Below are 22,003 nucleotides of genomic sequence, written 5' to 3'. Positions count from 1 at the left end.
AGGAGAGAAATAGAACCAAAAAATCTGGGCACAGGGGTCTTTTCTGAGACTGATACTCCAACCAAGGACCATTCATGGAGATAACCTAGAACCCCTGCACAGATATAGCCCATGGCAGTTCAGTGTCCAAATGGGTTCCATAGTTATGGGAAACAGGGTCTGTCTCTGAAATGAACTGATTGGCCTCCTCTTTGATCACTTCCCCGTGAGGGAGGAGTAGCCTTATCAGGCCACAGAGAAAGACAATGCAGCAACACCTGATGAGACCTGATAGACTAGGATCAGAAGGAAGGGGAGGAAGACCTCCCTTATCAGTGGACTTGTGGAGGGGCATGCGTGGAGAAGGGGGAGGGAAGGTGGGACTGGAAGAGGAAGAGAGAGGGAGCTATGGAAGGATACAAATTGAATAAAGTGTAATGAATAAAAATTAAAATAATAAATTATTAAATATATATTTTATGTGTTAGTATGGTATTCTTCTCATACTCTAATTCTTATTATCTGCAGTTTAGGTGTTTTCTTGATGTACCTAATCTCTCCCATGTTTCTTTCATTCAGATATATATGAATGAAAGATCATTCATATATTAATATATATATGAATGAAAGATCACATATAGCATGTATATCATATATATGAATTTTCATATATATATATCAATCATACACACACAAACATATGATCTACTTCCTCTACATAATGTTTTTTCTCTACATTCTCTTGGTAAGGTTTCCAATGAGCTTTCATTTTTCTTGTTAATTTTTAAAGTAATATTTCATTAATTCTTTTTTATTTTTTTATTTTTATTTTTTAATATTCATTACAGGTTATTTACTTTGTATCCCAGCAGTAGCCCCCTCCCTCATTTCCTCTCTATCCCACCCTCCCTCCCTCATCTTCCTGTCCCTTTCCAAGTCCACTGCTAGGGGAGGTCCTCCTCCCCTTCCATCTGACTAACCCTAGCTTATCACGTATCTTCAGTACTGGTTGCAATGTCCTCCTCTGTGGCCTAGCAAGACTGTTCCTCCCTCGGGGGCGGGGCGAGGTAAAGGAGCCAGTCCTTGAGTTCATGTCAGAAATAGTTCCTGTTTCCTTTACTAGGGTAACAGGAACTTGGATACTGAGCTACCATGGGCTACATCTGAGCAGGGGTTCTAGGTTATATCCAAACATGGTCCTTGGTTGGAGAAACAGTTTCATAGAGGACCCCTGTGCCCTGATATATTTTGTCCTTGTGGAGATCCTGTCCACCACTCCGGGTCATATTAACTTCCCCTTTTATTATCATATGATTTCCTGCATTCTGCCAAATGTTTGGTTATGAGTCTCAGCATCTGCTTTCATATGCTTCTAGATAGAGTCTTTCAGAGGCCCTCTGTGGTAGGCTCGTATCCTGTTTCTTGTTTTCTCCTACTTCCCATGTACATCCCATTTGTCTTTCTAAGTGCAGATTGATCATCTTACCCAGGATGCTCTTTCTTGTTTATCTTCTTTAGGTGCAAATATTTTAGTGTATTTATCCTATCTTATTGGACTATATAAGTGAGTATATACCATGTGCATCTTTCTGCTCCTGGGATAACTCACTCAGGATGATCTTTTCTAGTTCCCACCATTCGCCTGCAAATTTCATGATTTCCTTGTTTTTAATCACTGGGTAGTATTCCATTGTGTAAAAGTACCACAATTTCTGTATCCATTCCTCAGTTGAGGGACATCTGGGTTCTTTCCAGATTCTGACTTTCACAAATAAAGCTGCCACAAACATGGTTGAGCAAATGTCCTTATTGTGTACTTGAACATCTTTTGGATATATGCCTAGGAGTGGTATAGATGGGTCTTGAGGAAGCACTATTCCTAATTGTCTGAGAAAGAGCCAGATTGATTTCCAGAGTGGTTGTACAAGTTTACATTCCCAGCAGCAGTGGAGGAGGGTTCTCCTTTCTCCACATCCTCTCCAGTATGTGTTGTCACTTGAGTTTTTAACCTTTGCCATTCTGACAGGTGTAAGGTGGAATTTCAGAGTTGTCTTGATTTGCATCTCTCTGATGGCTAAGAACGTTAAGCATGTCTTTAGGTGTTTATCTGCCATTCTATATTCCTCTACAGAGAATTATCTGTTTAGCTCCTTACCCCGTTTTTTAATTGGACTGCTTGATGTGTTGCTTTTTAATTTCTTTAGTTCTTTATATATTCTGGATATCAACCCTCTGTCAGATACAGGTTTGGTGAAGATCCTTTCCCAGTCTGTAGACTGTCATTTTGTTCTAATGACAATGTCTTTTGCTTTACAGAAGCTTTTCAGTTTTCATGAGGTCCGATTTATCAATTGTTGCTCTAAGAGCCTGTGCTGTTGGTGTTCTCTTCTGGAAGTTGTCTCCTGTGCCAATGAGTTCCAGCGTGTTCCTCAGTTTTTCTTTTAACCGATTTAGTGTATCTGGTTTTATGTTGAGGTCTTTGAACCACTTGGACTTTAGTTTTGTGCAGGGTGATAAATACAGATCTATTTTGCTTTTTCTGCATGTAGACATCTAGTTGGACCAGCACCATTTGTTGAAGATGCTATCTTTTTTCCACTGAATGGTTTTAGCTTCTTTGTCGAAAATCAAGTATTCATAGGTGTTTGGGTTTATTTCTGGGTCTTTTCTATTTGGTTCCATTGATCCACTTTTCTGCTTCTATGCCAATACCATGCAGTTTTATTACTATTGCTCTGTAACATAGCTTGAGATCAGGGATGGAGATACCTCCAGATGATCTGTTGTTGTACAGGATCATTTTGGAAACTCTGGGTTTTTTTTTTTTTTTCTCCATATGAAGTTGAGAATTTTTCTTTCAAGGTCTGTAAAGAATTGTGTTGGTATTTTGATGGGAATTACATTGAATTTGTAGATGGCTTTGGCAGGATGGCCATTTTCACTATGTTAATCCTGCCAATCCATGAGCACAGGAGATCTTTCCATCTTCTGATATCTTCTTCAATTTCTTTCTTCAGAGATTTGAAGTTTTTTTTTTTCAAATAGGTCCTTTACCTGCTTGGTTAAAGTCTCCCCAGGGTACTTTATGTTATTAGTGGCTATTGTGAAGGGTGCTGTCGTTTTCATGATTTCTTTCTTGGCCCTTTTGTCTTGGGTACACAGGAGGGCTTCTGATTTTTTGAATTAATTTTGTATCCAACCACTTTACTGAAGGTGTTTATCAGCTGAAGGAGTTCTCTGGTTGAATTTTTGGAGTCATATATGTATACTATCATATCATCTTCAAATAGTGATATTTTGACTTCTTCCTTTCTGAACTGAATCCCCTTGATCTCCTTTAATTGTCTTATTGCTCTAGCAAGTACTTCAAGAACTGTGTTGAAGAGACAAGGAGAGAGTGGGCAGCCTTGCCTTGTCCCTGATTTCAGTGGGATTGATTTAAGTTTCTCTCCATTGGGTGTGATATTGGCTATAGGCTTGTTGTATATTCCCTTTACTGTATTTAGATATGTGCCTTGTATCCCTGATCTCTCCAAGACTTTAAACATGAATGGATGTTGGACTTTGTCAAATGCTTTTTTGGCATCTAAGGAGATAATCATGTGGTTTTTTTTCCTTCAATTTGTATATATGGTGGATCACATTGATGGATATCCATATATTGAATCATCCTTGCATGCCTGAGATGAAGCCTATTTGGTCATGGTGAATGATATCTTTTATGTGTTCTTGGATTCGTTTTGCAAGTATTTTATTGAGTATTTTTGCATCAATGTTCATAAGAGAGATATGTGTGAAGTTCTCTTTTTTTGTTGGGTCTTTTTGTGGTTTAGGTATTAAGGTGACTGTAGCTTCATAGAATGAGTTTGGTAAAATTCCTTCTGTTTTTCTTTTGTGGAATAGTTTGAAGAGAATTGGAATTAGCACTTCTTTGAAGGTCTGGTAAAATTCTGCACTGAAACCCTCTGGCCCAGGCCTCTTTTTTAGAAGGGAGACTGTTCATGACTGCTTCTATTTCTTTAGGGATATGGGGCTATTCAGTCTTTCTACCTGAGCTTTTGGTAAATGGAATCTATCTAGGAAATTGTCCATTTCTTTTAGATTTTCAAATTTTGTGCCTTATAGGCTTTTGTAGTACGGCATGGTGCTTGTTTGGATTTCCTCCGTGTCTGTCGTTATGTCCCCCTTTTCATTTCTGATTTTGCTGATTTGGATAGTTTCTCTCTGCCTTTTGGTGAGTTTGGCTAAGGGTTTGTCTATCTTGTTGATTTTCTCAAAGATCAGCTCTTGGTTTCATTGATTCTTTGAATAGCTTTATTTGTTTGTAATTGATTGATTTCAGCCCTGAGTTTGATTATTTCCAGCTGTCTGTTCCTTTTGGGTGTATCTGCTTCTGCTTCTTCTTTTTTTTTTTTCCCTAGGGCTTTCAGTTGGGCCATTAAGTTGTTTGTATGAGATGTTACAAATTTCTTCTCAAAAGCACTTAGTGCTATGAATTTTCCTCTGAGCACTTCTTTTATTGTGTCCCATAAATTTGGGTATGTTTCATCTTCATTTTCATTGAATTCTAGGAAGTCTTTAATTTCTTTCTTTATTTCTTCCTTAACCCAGCTGTTATTGAATAGCAAGTTGTTCAGTTTCCATGTGAGTGTCAGCTTTATGTTATTTCTATTTTTGTTGAGGTCCAGCTTTATTCCATGGTGGTCATATAGAATACAGGAGATTATTTCAATCTTGTTGTATCTGTTGAGGCTTGCTTTGTGACCAACTATATGGTCTATTTTGGAGAAAGTTCCATGAGGTGCTGAAAAGAGATATACTCTTCTGAGTTTGGGTGAAAAGTTCTGTAGACATCTGTTAGGTCCATTTGAATTAGGGCCTCTGTAAGTGCCTTTATTTCCCTATTTGGCTTCTGTCTAGATGATCTATCCCTAGGTGAGAATGGGGTGTTAAAGTCTCCCACTATTAAGGTGTTGGGATCAATGTGTGATTTAAGCTTTAATAATGTTTCCTTTACAAATGTAGGCACTCTGGTATTTGGGTCATAGATATTCACAGGATTGTGATGTCGTCTTGGTGGATTTTTCCTTTGATGAAAATATAGTGGCCCTCCTCATCTTTTTTGATTAATTTTGGTTGAAAGTTTATTTTATTAGATAGTAGGATTGCTACCCCAGCTTGTTTTCTGGGTCCCTTTGCTTGAAAAACATTTTTTCAGCCCTTCACTCTGAGGTAGTGTTTATCTTTGTTGCATAGGTGTGTTTCTTGGATACAGCAGAATGTTCTCTGCCATACAGAGAAGAATGCACCCATTCTGATAGTCTGTGTCTTTTTATTGGTGAGTTGAGGCCATTGATGTTGATAGACAATAGTGACCAATGAATGTTATTTCCTTTTATTGTGGTGTTGATGGTCTTATGTGATTCATTGTTTGTTTTCTTTTAATTTTTGTAGGGACATTATCTGTATCCTATATTTTCTTGGTATAGTTGTTTTCATTGGACTAGAGTTTTTCTTCTAGTATCTTCTTTAGGGCTGGTTTGCTCTGTAGAAATTGCTTAAATTTAGTTTTATCATGGAATATTTTGTTTTCTTCTTCTATGTTGATTGAAATTTTTGCTGGGTATAGTAGTCTGGGTTGGCATCTGTGGTCCCTTAAAGCCTGCATGACCTCTGCCTAGGCCCTTCTTGCTTTCTTAGTTTCTGTTGAGAATTCTGGTGTGATTCTGATAGGTCTACCTTTATATGTTACTTGGGCTTTTTCCCTTGCTGCTTTTAATATCTTTTCTCTGTTCTGTATATTTAATGTTTCGACAATGATGTGACATGAGGATTTTCTTTTCTGGTTTGTTTGATGTTCTGTAGGCCTCTTGTATGTTTATGGATATCTCTTTCTTTAAGTTAGGGACATTTTCTTCTTTAATTTTCTTGAAGATATTTTCTGGTCCTTGGATCCTGGAGTCTTATTTTTCATCAGTTCCTATTATTCTTAGATTTCGCCTTTTCATGGCATCTTTGATTTCTTGGATGTTTTGTGTTTGGGACTTTTCTGATTTTACTTTTTCTTTGAGAGAAATATCAATTTCTTCAAGCGTATCTTCAGTAGCAGAGATTCTCTCTTCCATCTCGTATTCTGTTGGCAATGCTTACTTTTGTGGTTCCTGATCTTTTCTCTAAGTTCTCCAGCTCCAGGGTTTTCTCTGTTTGTGTTTTTTTTTTTTTATCGATTCTAATTCTATTTTTATATCTTGTACCATTTCCTTCATCTGTTTGAATGTGGCTTCTTGACTCTGTATGATGGCCTCTATTTTTTTGTTTCTTCTTTGTATGGCACTAATTTTGACTCTACTTGTCCCTCTATTTGCATGGCTATTTCTCTGAGAGATTTGCTTGTTTCCTCTTTATGTGTCTCTAATAACTGGATAAGCATATCTTTAAGGTCATTTTCCTGTATTTCCAAAGAATTGGAGTATCCATTGTTTTTTGGGGTTACTGATGAGGCCATTATTTCCTGATTTTTGTTGGTTGTGTTCTTTCGCCTACCTCTGGCAATTTCTTTTTCTGTAACCTTCTCTCTGTTCTTGGATTCTGCATATCACATTGGTACTGTCTTTCTCTGGTGTCTGGAGAATTCTTCAGGGAGATGCTAGAGGTCTAATGGTTTCAGCGTGTGTATTGGTGCTTCAGCTCTACCTGTGGGAGGGAAGTCTGCCAGCACAGAAGGACAAGGGTGTATGCGTGCGTGTGCATGGAAGTTTGCCTTGAGAGACAGGGTGCTAGAGATTGTAGAAGCCTTCAGTCTGAGGGAAGGTGCCTTGTGTTCACCGAAGGGGTCACGGGTCCTGAAGTTAGCCAGTTAAGATCACATGCTCAAATTTCCTGGGTATGTCAGTGGCCTACACGCTACTGATATTTGTCTCTAACTGAGCTCCAGGAGTTATTTGCCTAAACTCCACTGCTGGCGCCACAGAGCCGGGGTTTCCATGTCCCAGGATACCCTCTGGTTCCCCGAAGTGGATGAGTGGGTAGGAGATTTCTGACGTCTGGCTGCTAGTTTAGAAGTACCCTGAATCTGGGGCTCTGCAGGCACTGGGTGGGGCACTCACTCTCTAGCAAGTCAAACCTTAAAGCACAGGAGTTCCTCCTTTTCTCTACTGGTAGGTTTGGACCTTTGAGCCAAATGTGCACTCAGACAGCTCAGTGATGTTGTAGCTCTTGTATCTGGGAGTCCAGCTGCGGCTGCAGAACTGGGGTGTCCAGGTGTCTGCCAGTAAGTTCTGTGTGGCCGGTACCATGGTTTGGTGCTTGGTGCGTCTGGGTGGTTTTGCAGGTCCGCAACACTGCGCGCTGCACAGCCACTGAGTCCGCCACTGAGGGACTAAGTCCGCCACTGAGGAACTAGGCACAGTATAGTCGGGCTCTATAGGTTCGGTGCAACCGGCTGCTCTGGGGCTTGGGACCCAGGTAGTCTTTTACCATGGATCTAGGGCTTGGCAAGCGGGTTAGGCTGTCTGCTGAAGCTGCAGGGCTAGTATTCCCCCCTGTGCTGTCTTGGTTTTCAGGCAGCACAGGTGCTGGCATTGTGGCTCGGCTACTCTGAGGGGGAGGGAGGCCCAAAGGAAAGTGCCCCTCTCCAATTCCAGTGAAGTCCACGTCTGACCCGAATCAAAAGTTCTCTGCTCCTGTGCTGCCCCCCCCCCCTTCAGGGAGCCACAATGTCAATTTTCCGGCTTTAGATGCCTTCCACTCAACAATTTCGAAGTTTTGTGTCCTCTGGCTCTCAGAAATGATGTGCACTGATCACTGCCATCTTGCCCTGTCCCCATTAATTCTTTAAGAATTTTATACAATATATTTTGATCATATTCAGTCCCCCCCACACTCCTTCCTCTAAATTTCCTGAGATCTACTTCCTACTCTTTCAGATGTGTGACTGCTGGTTTCTTTTCTTAACCCACTAAGTCCTATTTGGTTTTTTTGTTTTTTGTTTTAAAGATTTATTTATTGATTTTATGTATGAGTGCTCTATCTGCATGCACACCTGCACGCCAGAAGAGGGCACCAGATCACATTATAGATGGTTGTGAGCCACCATGTGGTTGCTGGGAATTGAACTCGGGACCTCTGGAAGAGCAGACAGTGCTCTTAACTGCTGAACCATCTCTCTAGCCCACTAAGTCCTATTTGTACTACCGAATGGAAGTTGAGCCATCCACTAAAGCAGGGTCACCTATCAGGGACCACAGCATTAAAGAAACAGGAACCACCATCCTGCAGAAGCTATTGACTGTCGATAGCTCGTTCATTGTATATGGGAGTTATAAACTCTTCCTTCTTTCATGCTAGAGTACTGATTGGCTTGATCTTTTGTAGGTCTTGTGCAGATAACCATAGCTACCATAAGTTCACAAGTGGAGTGCAATAATCCTCTCATTTCCAATAAGACACTGTTTCTCTACAATAGACTCTGACCTCTGACTCTTAGAATCTTTCCACTTTCTCTCCCATGATGTCCCCAGAGCCTTGGGGGCCTGGTGATACAGATATTTCATTTATGGTTGAACATTACACTGACACTTAATCTCTCTACCTTGATTGGTTGTGAGTTTCTATGTTAATTACTACCTACTACACAAAGAATCTGCTCTGATAAGTTCTGCGTGCTGCACTAATCAATAGTTATATTTATGCAATTTGGATGCTCTGCCCATTTAGCAGCAGAATAGTAGTATGTTAAACCCTGAGGCTTGCAATCTGCAATCTTTGGTTCATAGCCAGATCTACCACACCAGATTTGTGTTTCCTCTTGTGGAACAGGCCTCAAATTCAATTAGAAAGTTTCTGGTTACTCCCACAATAGCCATGCCACTGTTACGGCCATAGCATGTGTTGCCATGCCAGTCACTGTTGTTGCTTGGGTTCACAGACCGGTAAGTCTGCTGATAACATATTACACCACCAGCCTTTTAGAACCATGAAACACCTTTTGGAAATACAAAAGCTAACGGGCATGGAGGAAGCTTCCTGGTCAGTACCAACTTAACCCCTCCATTTCCAGGGAGCAAAGTGTGTCTTGTCTTTAACAGTAGGGTCTTTCCATCAAATACTCTGCACAGTTTTGAGAGTTTCTGGGACAACCCTGACCAATAACTAGAGTGGATTTATCTCACACTCACACCTGACAAAAGACCTTTTATTTTGGCATTCTATGGCTTCTGGGAGAAAAATTTTCTTCTATGTGTGGTAACTCTAATTAGAGTCATATAAATTCTCCCCACCTAAATCATTCTCCCCTCATTCTTTCTCTCCCTTTCATATCACTTGTATTCTACTATTCTTCCTCCCTGAAAAATCTTTCTTCCCTTTCCCCACCAATATTCCCTTTCTATTTTTTTCTGAATTTCACAGGTATTCCCTGTTAAACACACAAATCTAAAATTTTATGTTAAGATCCACAGATACAATTTTTGAATCTCTGGGTCTTTGTTACCTCAGTCAGTATATTTTCTTTCTTTCTAAATAAAATTTCATTTTGCCTATGTACCAAACTTCCATTATCCATTCATCAACTAATAGATATTTAGGCTAATTCCATTCCTTATTTGTTGTGGTATGAATAAGAAATGTTTCCCCACAGACTTACGTATTTAAACCTTTGGTCCCCAGTTGATATTTCTGAGGATGTTAAAGCACTTGGCCCCAAATAGGTGTTTTCTGAAGATGTCAGAAGGAACAGCATTGCTGAATGAAGTGCATTACTGAGGGCAGGCATTGAGTGTTTTATAGTATCGCTCCATTTCCTGCTCACCCTCTCTGCTTTGTGTGTGTGTGACTGGGATGTGTTTTTTTAGTGTTCTGATCCTGCTGCCATAGTTTCCCAACCATTAGTGACATCTAGCTCTTTCAAACCATAATCTAAGATAAACTCTTCCTTAAGTTGATTCTTGCCATAGTATTCTATCACAGCAACAGAAAAGTAATGGATAGGGGGCTGGAGAGATTGCTCAGTGGTTGAAAACATTTACTGTTCTTCCAGAGGATCTGGGTTCAATTCCCAGCACCCACATGGAAGCTCACAACTGTCTGTAACTCCAGGATCCAACATTCTCACACATACAGGCAAATCATCAATGGACACAAAATAAAAATAAATTATTTTTTAAAAAGTAACTAATATACTAGCTATTGTAATGAACTCAGCTATGAACGTAAAGATGTGTCTCTATAGTAGTGTCCTTTGGGTATACCCTCAGAAGTTCTGTAACTAGGTCACATAGCAGATCTATTTCTAGTTTTTTGAGAAACCACCACACTGATTTCCATTGTTGCTATAGTAATTGTCACTACCATTAATAATACATTGAATGTTTATAATTCCCTACATCTTTGATGGCATTTGTTGTCTTTTTGTTCCTGTCTTTCTTTTCTCTATTTTTTATTCACTTTACATCCTTGTATGACTGGGGTATTATGAAACCACAATGTAGTTTTAATTTGCATTGCCTAATGGCTAATGGTGATAAACATTTAAACATTTTTCTTAGCCATTTGTATTTCCTCTTCTGAGACAACTTTCCTCAGGCCCATAAGCTGCTTTTTAATTGTGTTGTTTTCTTAGTGTCTAGGTTTTTTTCTTCTAAGTTTGTACATTCTAGACACAATACCTCCCTTAAATGTATAACTGGCAAAGATGTTTTCCTATTTTATAGCCTGCCTCTTCAGTTTCCTTAGCAGTACAGAAGCATTTTAGATTAATAAAGTCACATTTATTGATTGTTGGTACCATTTCCTAAGTTACTGGAAGTCTGATTCAGAGAGTTCTTAACTGAGCTTGTATCCTTAAGTGTATTACCTACTCTTTCTTCTATAAGTTTCAGAGTTATGTGTTCAGCATTGATATTTTGATCCATTTGTCTTTTATTTGTGTGCAGAATGTGAGATAAGTATACAGTCTCATTCTTCTATACACATGTATTCAATTTTCCCAATATAATTTATTAAAGATGTTATCTTTTCTTCCATGGGCATTTTTTGGTCTCTTTATTAAAAATCAAGTAGCTGAGCCAGGTATGGTGGCGCATGTCTTTAATCCCAGCACACAGGAAGCAGAGAAAGGTGGATCTCTGTGAGCTCAAGGCCAGCCTGGTTTACAAATTGAGTTCTAAGACATATAGGTTTGTTACACAGAGAAACCCTGTCTTGAAAAACAAATAAACAAATGGAAAAGTCCTAGAGAGACTAAGGATATAGGCAACATATCTTAACATAGTAAAATCAATAAAAAGAAATCCCATAGCCAACATCATACTAAATGAGAAAAACTCAAAGCATTTCCCCTAAAATCAGGAACAAAACAAAGTTGTACGCTCCTCCTTCCCTACTAACATAGCACTGAAGTATTAGCTAGAACAATAAAACACGGAAAGTTTATAAAAGGGATCAATAAGAAAGGAAGAATCAAAGTATCCTTATTTGCAGACCATATGATTCTGTACATAAAATACCTTTTTTTTTCTGCCTCCCCCAGAAAACTCCTTTAGGTGATAATCACATTCAGTAAAACAGCAGCATAGAAAATTAACACACAAGATGACTGCCTTTCCTGTATACAAACAACAAAGTACCAAGAAAAAAATCAGGATCATTCACAATGGCCTCAAAAATTAAAATATTTTGAAAATCTAATCAAGGAAGTGAAAGAAATATACAGTTAAAATTTTAAAGCAAATTATAGATAAAACAAATTATAGATGATATCAAAAGACAGAAAGAACTAATATGTTCATGAATTTGTAGGATTAATATGATAATCTGTGGTTTTAGTTACATTTTACTTGCTTTATGAAAGTATAAAATGTATATTGGCTAAATTTACATTTAAAATTGGAATTTACTTTTGATGGTTTTTTTTTCCTATGACAAGCATGGACTAATCTTCTTTATTTCTTCTAATAAGAACTGGCTTGAAGTCTGTTTTGTTAGATATTAGAAGAGTAATGCCTGCTTGTTATATTTTTCTTGGATTACTTCCCTCTCCTTTCAACCTATGATAGCATTCATCTTTGGCAGTAAGTTTTATTTCTTGAAAGCAGAAGAAAAAAATAAGATCCTATTTTCCAACCTAATCTGCTATTTTGTGTATCATTCCCTCATTATAAAAAATTGTAGTGGGGGTTTCTAAGTTTTCTTTTATTTAATGATTATCTAACATTTCCTTATTTTTTTTCTTATGTTGTCTCTTGAGCATATTATCTTTCTTTTTAGACTGAAGTATTCCTTCTGGAAACCTGTATAGAGCTAGCTTGGTAGTCGTGAATTACCTTAGCCTGCTTCTATCATGGAATTTTTTTCACCAACTATGGAAGGTGTTTTTGCTGGGTGTGGTCCATTGGGATGGCAAATGTGATCTTTTAGTTTGAAAGACATCAGTCAAAGCCCAACTTTTATCACGGTTTGGCTTGAAGAGGCAGCAGTTATTCTGCCAAGCCTATCTTTGTGCATGACTTGGTTTTTCTCATTTTCAGCTTTTAATATATTTTCTTTATTCTGTACATCTAGTGTTCCAACTTATGGAAGTGTTTCTTTTCTGGTACTTTTTTGTGCTTTGTGTGTATCTTATACCTGTATGAGTGGCTCTCCCTCTTAATTTGGCAAGTTTTCTTCTATAATCTTATTACATTTGTTTTTTATGCTTCTTGCAAGAAAATCTTTCCCTTCTTGTATGATAATAATACATAGCTTTTGCCTTTCCATGGAGTCTCGGAGTTCATGCATGTTCTGTTCAAGCATTGTTTTAGATGTGTCATTGGCTTTGAATGAATGACCCAATTCTTCTGTTCCAGTGGTTCTCAACCTTCCAAATGCTGTGACCATTTAACATAGCTCGTCATGATGTGGTGACCCCAACCGTAACATTATTTCATTGCTACTTCATAACTGTAATTTTGCTACTGTTATGAATCATAATGTAAATATCTATGTTTTCTGATGGTCTTAGGTGACTGCTGTGAAAGTCATTTGACCCCCAAAGGGGTTTTAACTCTCAGGTTGAGAGCTGTTGCACTATGCTGTCTTCATACCATAACAGTCTATCTTATACATGATTCAGCCTGTATTGGTAAGGCTTTTCACTGAAGTTTTTATTTGATTGAGTGTGTTTTTCATTTCCATCATTATTTGGTTTGGGTTTTCTTAGGTATGCATAGCTCAATTAAATTCTATTTTCACATCCTGAACCGATATCCTTGTTTCATTCCAACATCTCTTTGTGTTATCTTTGAAAGTATTAGAGTCCTCTTTGAGATATTGGTACATATGTATAATTATTGTTTTGCATTCTGCACCTGGAATTTTTTTCTAGGCCATTTGAATATGGGTCACTACTGGTTGGTAAATTTTGGAGGAGATAAGCTGTCTTGGGTTTCATGTTACTTGTTCTTTTGCATTGGGACTAGCCTTTTGGGAGTTATATCATTGGTTAAGATTTGCTGGCTTTATTTTATTTTATTTTATTTTACTTCTGGTTGCCTCTCTTTTTTTTTTTTCAGTGAATACATTTATAGTGTTCAGGTGAGACTAGGTTGTAGCAGTTGTGGTGATGTTTTCATTTGTTAGACTAGTGTTCCACAGGCTCAACCTTCAGTCTGAGGGCTGACTACTGTCTGAAGCACCAGTCACCATCCTGTAGTGACTGATAATATAGTAGAAAGTGACTTCAAAACAGACACTTACTAAGTACCGATTACTTTAGAGAATAAAGGAACCCCAGTGCTATTGTTATGCTAATATGCTCGTCTGAGCAGAATGGAAAAGAAAAGGAGGAGAGGTAAACAATTACACTGAGTCCAGTGATGACTATTATGCTGTTACGTTGGAAGTAGAGGAAAGGGGTAGTAGTCGTAGCAGTGGGAATAATTGAGGCAAAGAAAAAATGAGGTCAAAGTGTGGGAGTTTTGATTAATTGAAGACTAAAAAGAGGAGGTAAAGAAAGGTATCCCAATACCATAAAAAAGGTGAGCCTTTGGGCTTTAGTAAATGAAATACTAAGGAACAGATACACGAAAGGAGGAAGGAAAAAAAAAAGAAAGAAAAAGAGGGAGTAAAACAGCACAAGGTGTGAACAGTAGGGGACAGTGTTGGCCTTCTAGAATGCTCTACTGTATAATGTAGATAAGAAACAGCTGTAGAAGAGGGAGGAGAGTTGGGTGAAGATGTAAGAAAACAAGATCCATGTGCTGAATGTCATTTTGCTTTTTTACTTTTTTCCCCTTCTTCTTCTTTTTGTCAGAGTCACTGCTTTTTCTCTCTGGTCCTAGTCCTGGTCCTGGTCCTGGTCCTGGTCCCATACAATTTTTCTTTTGTGAGCTCCCAAATCCTCTTGTGTTAGTTTTCTTGACTCTGTTCTGTGGTCTCTGGGTAGCTGAGGCAAACTCCATCTAGCCACACTTAACACATTCACACAAAATCAGGAGTATCTGCTGACTGTGTGGTGCCTAAAGCATTGTTTAGAGCCATGCTTAGCTCCTGCATTGGGGCACTGATGGGGGCACTGGCAATAGTCACTGAGAAATTCTTCTGTGAAATCCTTACCAACACTACTTTTGTAGCTATCCTGGTAGGATTCTTTATCCTATTTTAAGTGGAATGGAATGGCTGTATGATGGTTGTGGCTGCACTGGTTGCAATCACAGCAGCAAGTAGAGGCTACTAGTAGAGATAGTCCGTGGGTTTGATAGTATCTGAGGTTTGTTGTGTTTTGATCAAGTACTCTAGGCCTGGAGAAGAAACTGACTGGATGTTAATATATTTAGATTCCTTAACTGTAATAAGCTATCCATGCTCCAGCATGGCTTCTAGTCCAAAAATTTTTAAGTTTTTATTTTTAATTAATAATTAATTAATTAATTAATTAATTTTATATTGATCACAGGTTATTTCCTTTGTATCCCAGCCGTAGCTCCCTTCCTCATTCCCTCCCTATTTCACCTTCCCTCTCGTGTCTTCTCCCTGCCCCTTTCCAAGTCCACTAACAGGGGAGGACCTCCTCCCCTTCCATCTGACCCTAGCTTATCAAGTCTCTTCAGGACTGGCTGCAATGTCCTCTTCTGTGGCCTAGCAAGGCTGCTCCTCCATCGTGACGGGGGTGTGTGGAAGAGCGCGCAAATTGAGTTCATGTCAGAAATAGTCCCTGTTCCCCTTATTAGAGAACCCATTTGGACACTGAGCTACCATGGGCTATATCTGAGCAGGGGTTCTAGATTTTATCCATACATGGTCCTTTGTTGAAGAAATAGAAACTGTGGTACATTTACACAATGGAATACTACTCAGTAACTAAAAATGAGGAAATCATGAAATTTGCAGGCAAATGGTGGGACTTAGAAACGATCATCCTGAGTGAGGTATCCCAGAAGCAGAAATACACACATGGTATATACTCACTTATATAGACCTATAAGATAGGAGAAATATAATGAAATCTATACACCTAAAGAAGATAAATAAGAAAGAGGACTCAGGGTAATAGGACCAATCCTCACTTAGAAAGATAAATGGGAAGGACATTGGATGTAGGAGAGAACAAGTTTACAGGACAGGAGCCTACCAGAAAGGGCCTCTGAAAGACTCTACCTAGCAGTGTATCAAAGCAGATATTAAGACTCATAACCAAACCTTGGGCAGAGTACAGGGAATCCTATGAAAGAAGGGGGAGTTAGTAAGACCTGGAGAGTACAGGAGCGCCACAAGGACCAAATATGTCAGGGCACAGGGGTCTTTCATGAGACTGTTTCTCCAACCAATCTAGTCCACAATTTTACCCAGAAGTCCTGCTTATTGACTTTTTCATTTCCAGCATGATTTCTTTCAGTTTGGCTTTTCCTCAGTAATTTTATGCCTTTACTGAATTCTCTTTTCATAACTTGCATTGACTTCCTCATCTTTTTGTTCATTTAAATAACATTCTCGTCTTCTTTGATTCGCTTGGACATAGTTATACTCATTCTTTCAAATCATTTCTCTAGAAATTCTCCCCACTCATTTTCATTGGGATTTATTATTATGGGATCAGTAATTTTTGTGGATATATGTTTTCTTGGACTGTCATGTTATTATTAATTGTTTGCTTCTTTCTGCACTGGAACTTGAGCATCTGAAGTTAATCCGTTGTTGTGGGTTATTAATATTTATTATTGATTTATCTTTCAGTTAAGGAGTGGTTATTCCTAAACCACTTGTATACACAAATCACCACACAGAGACTAGGATTTATTTAATTAACCTAGAGCACAATGCTGGGCAATAGTTATTCCATCTTTTTTTATTGGTTATTCTTTTTTATTTCTTATTTATTTTATTTTTTATTAATTACACTTTATTCACTTTGTATTCTCCCATTAGCCCCTCCCTCCTCCCCTCCCAATCCCACCCTCCCTCCCCCTTCTTCACACATGCCCCTCCCCAAGTCCAATGATAGGGGAGGTCCTCCTCTCCTTCCTTCTGATCTAGTCTATCAGATCACATCAGGAGTGGCTGCATTGTCATCTTCTGTAGCCTGGTAAGGCTGCTTTCCCCTCAGGGGGAGGTGATCAAAGAGCAGGCCAATCAGATTATGTTAGAGGCAGTCCCTCTTCCCATTACTATATAACCCACTTGGACACTAAACTGCCATGGGCTACATCTGTGCAGGGGTTCTAGGTTATCTACAAGCATGGTACTTGGTTGGAGTATGAGTCTCTGGGAAGATCTCTGTGTTCAAATTTCTGGTTCTGTTGCTCTCCTTGTGGAGTTCCTGTCCTCTCCAGATCTTACTATTTCCCACTTCTTACATAAGATTACATGCACACTGCCCAAGAGTTGGCCATAAGTCTCAGCATATGTTTTTATAGTCTGCAGGGCAGAGACTTTCAGAGGCCTTCCGTGGTGGGTTTCTAGCTTGTTTCCTGTTTTCTTCTTCTTCTGATGTCCTTCCTCTTTGCCTTTCAGGATGAGGATTTAGCATTTTAGTCACAGTCCTCTCTCTTGCTTAGTTTCTTTAGATGTACAGATTTTAGTAGGTGTATCCTGTGTTACATGTCTATATGATTGAGTATATACCATGTGTGTCTTTCTGCTTCTGGAACAGGTCACTCAGGATGATCCTTTCCAGGTCCCACCATTTACCTACAAATTTCATGATTTCCTTATTTTTCATTGCTAAGTAATATTCCATTTGTGTAGATGTACTACAATTTCTGCATCCATTCTTCAGTTGAGGGGCATCTGGGCTGTTTCCAGCTTCTGGCTATTACAAATAAAGCTGTTACAAACATGGTTGAGCAAATGTCCTTATTGTGTACTTGAGCCTCTTTTGGATATATGCCTAGGAGTGCTATGGCTAGATCTTGAGGAAGCGCTATTCCTAGTTGTCTGAGAAATTGCTAGATTGATTTCCAGAGTGGTTGTACAAGTTTACATTCCCACCAGCAGTGGAGGAGGGTTCCCCTTTCTCCACAACCTCTCCAGCATGTGTTGTCACTCTAGTTTTTCATCTTGGCCATTCTGATGGATGTAAGGTGAAATCTTAGGGTTGTTTTGATTTGCATTTCCCTAATGGCTAATGACACTGAGCATTTCTTTAAGTGTTTCTCTGCCATTCGATATTCCTCTACAGAGAGTTCTCTGTTTAGCTCTGTTCCCCATTTTTTTTAATTGGATTACTCAGTTTGCTGCTTTTCAGCTTCTTTAGCTCTTTATATATACTGTATATTAGCCCTCTGTCAGATAAAGGGGTGGTGAAGATTCTTTCCCAATCTGTAGGCTGTCATTTTGTTTTGATGATGGTGTCCTTTGCTTTACAGAAGCTTTTCAGTTTTATGACGTCCCATTTATTGATTGTTGCTGTTAGAGCCTGTGCTGTTGGTGTTCTGTTCAGGAAGTTGTCTCCTGTGCCAATGAGTTCTAGGGTCTTCTCCACTTTTTCTTCTAACCGATTTAATGTGTCGGGTTTTATGTTGATTTCTTTGATCCACTTGGACTTTCGTTTTGTGCAGGGTGATAAGTATGGATCTATTTGCATTTTTCTACATGTAGACATCCAGTTAGACCAGCACCATTTGTTGAAGATGCTATCTTTTTTCCATTGTATGATTTTGGCATCTTTGTCAAAGATCAGGTGTCCATTAGTGTGTGGGTTTAATTCTGGGTCTTCTGTTCGGTTCCATTGATCCACCAGTCTGTTTCTATGCCAGTACCATGCAGTTTTTATAACTGTTGCTCTATAGTACAACTTAAGATCAGGGATGTAGATACCTCCAGAAGATCTTTTATTGTAGAGGATTGTTTTAGCAATTCTGGGTTTCTTGTTATTCCATATGAAGTTGAGAATTTTTCTTTCCAGGTCTGTAAAAAATTGTGTTGGTAATTTGTTGGGGATTGCATTGAATCTGTAGATTGCATTTGGTAAGATGGCCATTTTTCCTATGTTAATCCTGCCAAGCCATGAGCATAGGAGATCTTTTCATCTTCTGATATCTTCTAATTCTTTCTTCAGAGATTTGAAATTTTTTCTTACAAGTCTTTGACTTGCTTGGTAAGGGTTACACCAAGGTACTTTATGTCATTTGTGGCTATTGTGAATGGTGTTGTTTCCCTAATTTCTTTCTCAGCCCTTTTGTCTTTTGTATACAGGAGGGCTACTGATTTTTTTGAGTTAATTTTGTATCCGGCCACGTTGCTGAAGGTGTTTATCAGTTGTAGGAGTTCCCTGGTAGAACTTTTGGGGTCACTCAGGCATACTATCATATCATCTGCAAATAGTGTTAATTTGACTTCTTCCTTTCCAATTTGTATCCCCTTGATCTCCTTCAACTGTCTTATTGCTCTAGCAAGGACTTCCAGAACTCTGTTGAAGAGATATGGAGAGAGTGGGCAGCCTTGTCTTGTCCCTGATTTCAGTGGGATTTCTTTAAGTTTCTCTCACTTAAATCTCCAAGCCCATATATTTTCCTACCATTAAGATTTCACCCATTAAACTTGCTGTTAGTCATATCTTAGGTTTGGTTCATCTCTCCTCATGGTTTGAAGTCTCCTCCTGCTGATCTGATCTCTCTCTCTCTCCTACTCCTTCCTCCCCCCTGCTTCTTTCTCCTCCCCTCCAGACCAGGATGTCCCACCCTCTTCTCACCATTGAACAGTACTAGCTGGTTGTATAACTGACAATTACAGAGAACAATTTTGGCAAGTTTACACAAACTTGTGACAGGTGATGCTTAGAAGCAGCATCACAATCCAATGTCCTGATTGAAACCAGATAGTGGGGTAGAGAAATCAGCATTTGAATGAACAAGGATAAATTGTATACATTCCAAAAGAACATTATACCAATAGCCCATCAATTAGAAATGTGGGCTGGGGGCTGACAAAATGGAGATTGATTTTCAGGTCTAGGAACTAGGGGATCCACAGACGTGTGGGCAGGGGTCTCTGGGGAGTCCTTACCTCTGGGCATCAGGAACTAGTGGGTGATGGAAGTTTGGTCTGAAGATTCAGGGTCCTAGGTCTAGTCAGCCCCAGAAGTTAGGGAAATAGAGGAAGTTTAAGCCAAGTGTTCATGGTCCAGGGACTGACACCTTACCTGTCAGTTCCAGGGAAAGCAGAAGTTTGGTCCTGGTGTCTGCCATCTTATAACGCAAGCAACACATACCCTCCTAAATATTTGGGTCATTCATTTTTCTTAGTACTCTTGGGAGTAAAAATTCTTGACATTTATACTTTATCAGGTAGCCCTTGAACCAGAGTTGGTTGACCCAAGTTGAAAATGTTAACCAAATAATTTTTTTTGTGGTAGTTAACAACCATCACTAAGAAATTCTAGCAAACCTCTCTCAAGTGCATCACTTGGGAAGTGGGATTGTTGTGCTCAAATTTTGAAACCCCAAAAGACCACCAGAAGTCAAGTCCCTTGCAAAATACATGAGATTTTGTTTAATACAATCTCAAGCCCGGGTCACAGCAACCTCCCTGTGAAGAGGAGGAGTGTGGCATGGAGATCTAGGGGAACTTTTTTTTTTAACAACTTGATCATTCAGTCCAAACTGACATTTTTAAAATTTATTTTTATTAATTAGTTTATTCACTTTGTAGCTCCCCTGTACCTCCCTCCCTCCTCCCTTCCCAATCTCACTCCCTCCCTCTTCCCCACTCATGCCTCTCTCCCAGACCACTGATAAGGGGCCTCCCTTTCCCTCTGATCCTAGTCTATCAGGTCTCATCAGGAGTGGTTGAATTGTCTTCCTCTGTGGCCTGGTAAGGCTGTCCCCCTCAGGGGGAGGTGATCAAAGAGCAGGCCAATCAGTTCCTGTCAGAGACAGTCCCTGTCCCCATTACTATGGAACCCACTTAGACACTGAACTGCCATGGGCTACCTCTGTGCAGGGGTTCCAGGCCATCCCCATGAGTGGTCCTTGGCTGGAGTATCAGTCTCAGAAAAGACCCCTGTGCCCAAACTTTTTGAATTTGTCGCTCTCCTGTGGAGCTCCTGTCCTCTCCAGGTCTTACTATCTCTCACTTCTTTCATAAGAGTCCCTGCACTCTGCCCAGTTTGGCTATGAGTCTCAGCATCTGCCTCGATACCCTGCAGGGTAGAACCTTTCCGAGGCCCTCTGTTAAAGGCTACTGTACTGTTCCCTGTTTTCTCCCTCCTCTGTTGTCCATCCTCTTTGCCTTTCTAAATGGGGATTGAGCATCTTAGCCAGAATCCTCCTTCTTTATTACCTTCTTTAGGTGTACAGGTTTTTAGTATGTTTATCCTATATTATATGTTCTGTTTCTGTGATACCTCACTCAGTATGCTCTTTTCCAGTTCCCACCATTTACCTGCAAATTTCATGCCTTCCTTGTTTTTAATTGCTGAGTAGTATTCCATTGTGTAAAAGTACCACAATTTCTGTATCCATTCCTCCATTGAAGTACATCTGGGTTGTTTCCAGCTTCTGGCTATCACAAATAAAGCTGCTACAAACGTGGTTGAGCAAATGTCCTTGTTGTGTACTTGAGCATCTTTTGGATCTATGTGTAGGAGTGATACAGATGGGTCTTGAGGAAGCACTATTCCTAATTGTCCGAGAATGTGCCAGATTGCTTTCCAGAGTGGTTGTACAAGTTTACATTCCCAGCAGCAGTGGAGGAGGGTTTCTTTTTCTCCACATCCTCTCCAGCATGGGGAACATGATTTTTAAAGGGCAAAACCTTAAGTGGGGAGTTACATGCCTTGGTGTTACATGATTGGGTAAGGGAAATTGACTTTTGAAATGATTGGTTTACTTTAACTCCAAGACCATAAATGGTTCTGTACTGGCCATCTGGGCCAGTTTCCTAGCAACTAATCTCTAGTGGGCAGGAAAAGAATGTGGTAAGGGTAGTTCCTCCCCCCAGGTGACTAGACATGTCTCCACCTGGCTGGCCTTTGTTCTCTCTTGTGCTTTAAACTTTAAACCAATACTCAAAAAACAATTTTGCATTCTTTGCTCTCTCAGGATGAAACTGGGCCTAAGTGTGAAAGGGGTATATTTCATCATATGTACAGGTAGAAATAAAAGAAAGAAAGAAGAATGAGATGGGAAGTTAGAGACAGGACAGAGAATATAGGCTGTGTTGTGAAAGAGAGATGAAAAGAGGAGGAAGATATATATTGATTCTGTTATAAGAGATAAGGACTCTGGGCCTCACATATGTCATATACCTAATATTTTCCAGATTCCTATGCTCAGCAGTGGAAGATTTTGTGGCTGATATCGTAAAGGCCTGGAAGCAAATAAAACAGAACAACACAACAGTGGAGTCTGTGATTTTGAAAGTAAGCTTCCTTTCCTAGTGTCTCCTCTCTCCCTCTGTCCCTCCCTCCTTGCCTCTCTCTGTCTCTGTCTCTCTCTGCCTCTCTCACTCTCTCTGTTTTTGAGGTAGGGTTTCTCTGTGTTACCTTGGCTGTCCTGGACTCACTTCATAGAGCAGGCTGCCCTCGGACTCACAGAGGTCTGCCTGCCTCTGC

General features: G+C 39.5%; 1 protein-coding gene across 1 annotated transcript in view; it reads left to right on the top strand.

The window, feature by feature from the left end:
- Dgkk (diacylglycerol kinase kappa) overlaps positions 1-22,003 on the top strand; it is a 148,635-nt gene that overhangs the window by 101,296 nt on the left and 25,336 nt on the right. Inside the window, exon 14 of the mRNA XM_060374512.1 lies at positions 21,712-21,811. Coding sequence (XP_060230495.1) covers positions 21,712-21,811 — 100 coding nt within the window. The remainder of the gene's footprint in view (positions 1-21,711; positions 21,812-22,003) is intronic.

This window comes from Meriones unguiculatus, chromosome X (genome assembly GCF_030254825.1).
Source record: "Meriones unguiculatus strain TT.TT164.6M chromosome X, Bangor_MerUng_6.1, whole genome shotgun sequence".
Taxonomy (NCBI): Eukaryota; Metazoa; Chordata; class Mammalia; order Rodentia; family Muridae; genus Meriones; species Meriones unguiculatus.
Note: the sequence above shows the minus strand (reverse complement) of the source record. Positions and strands in the feature narration are given on the sequence as shown.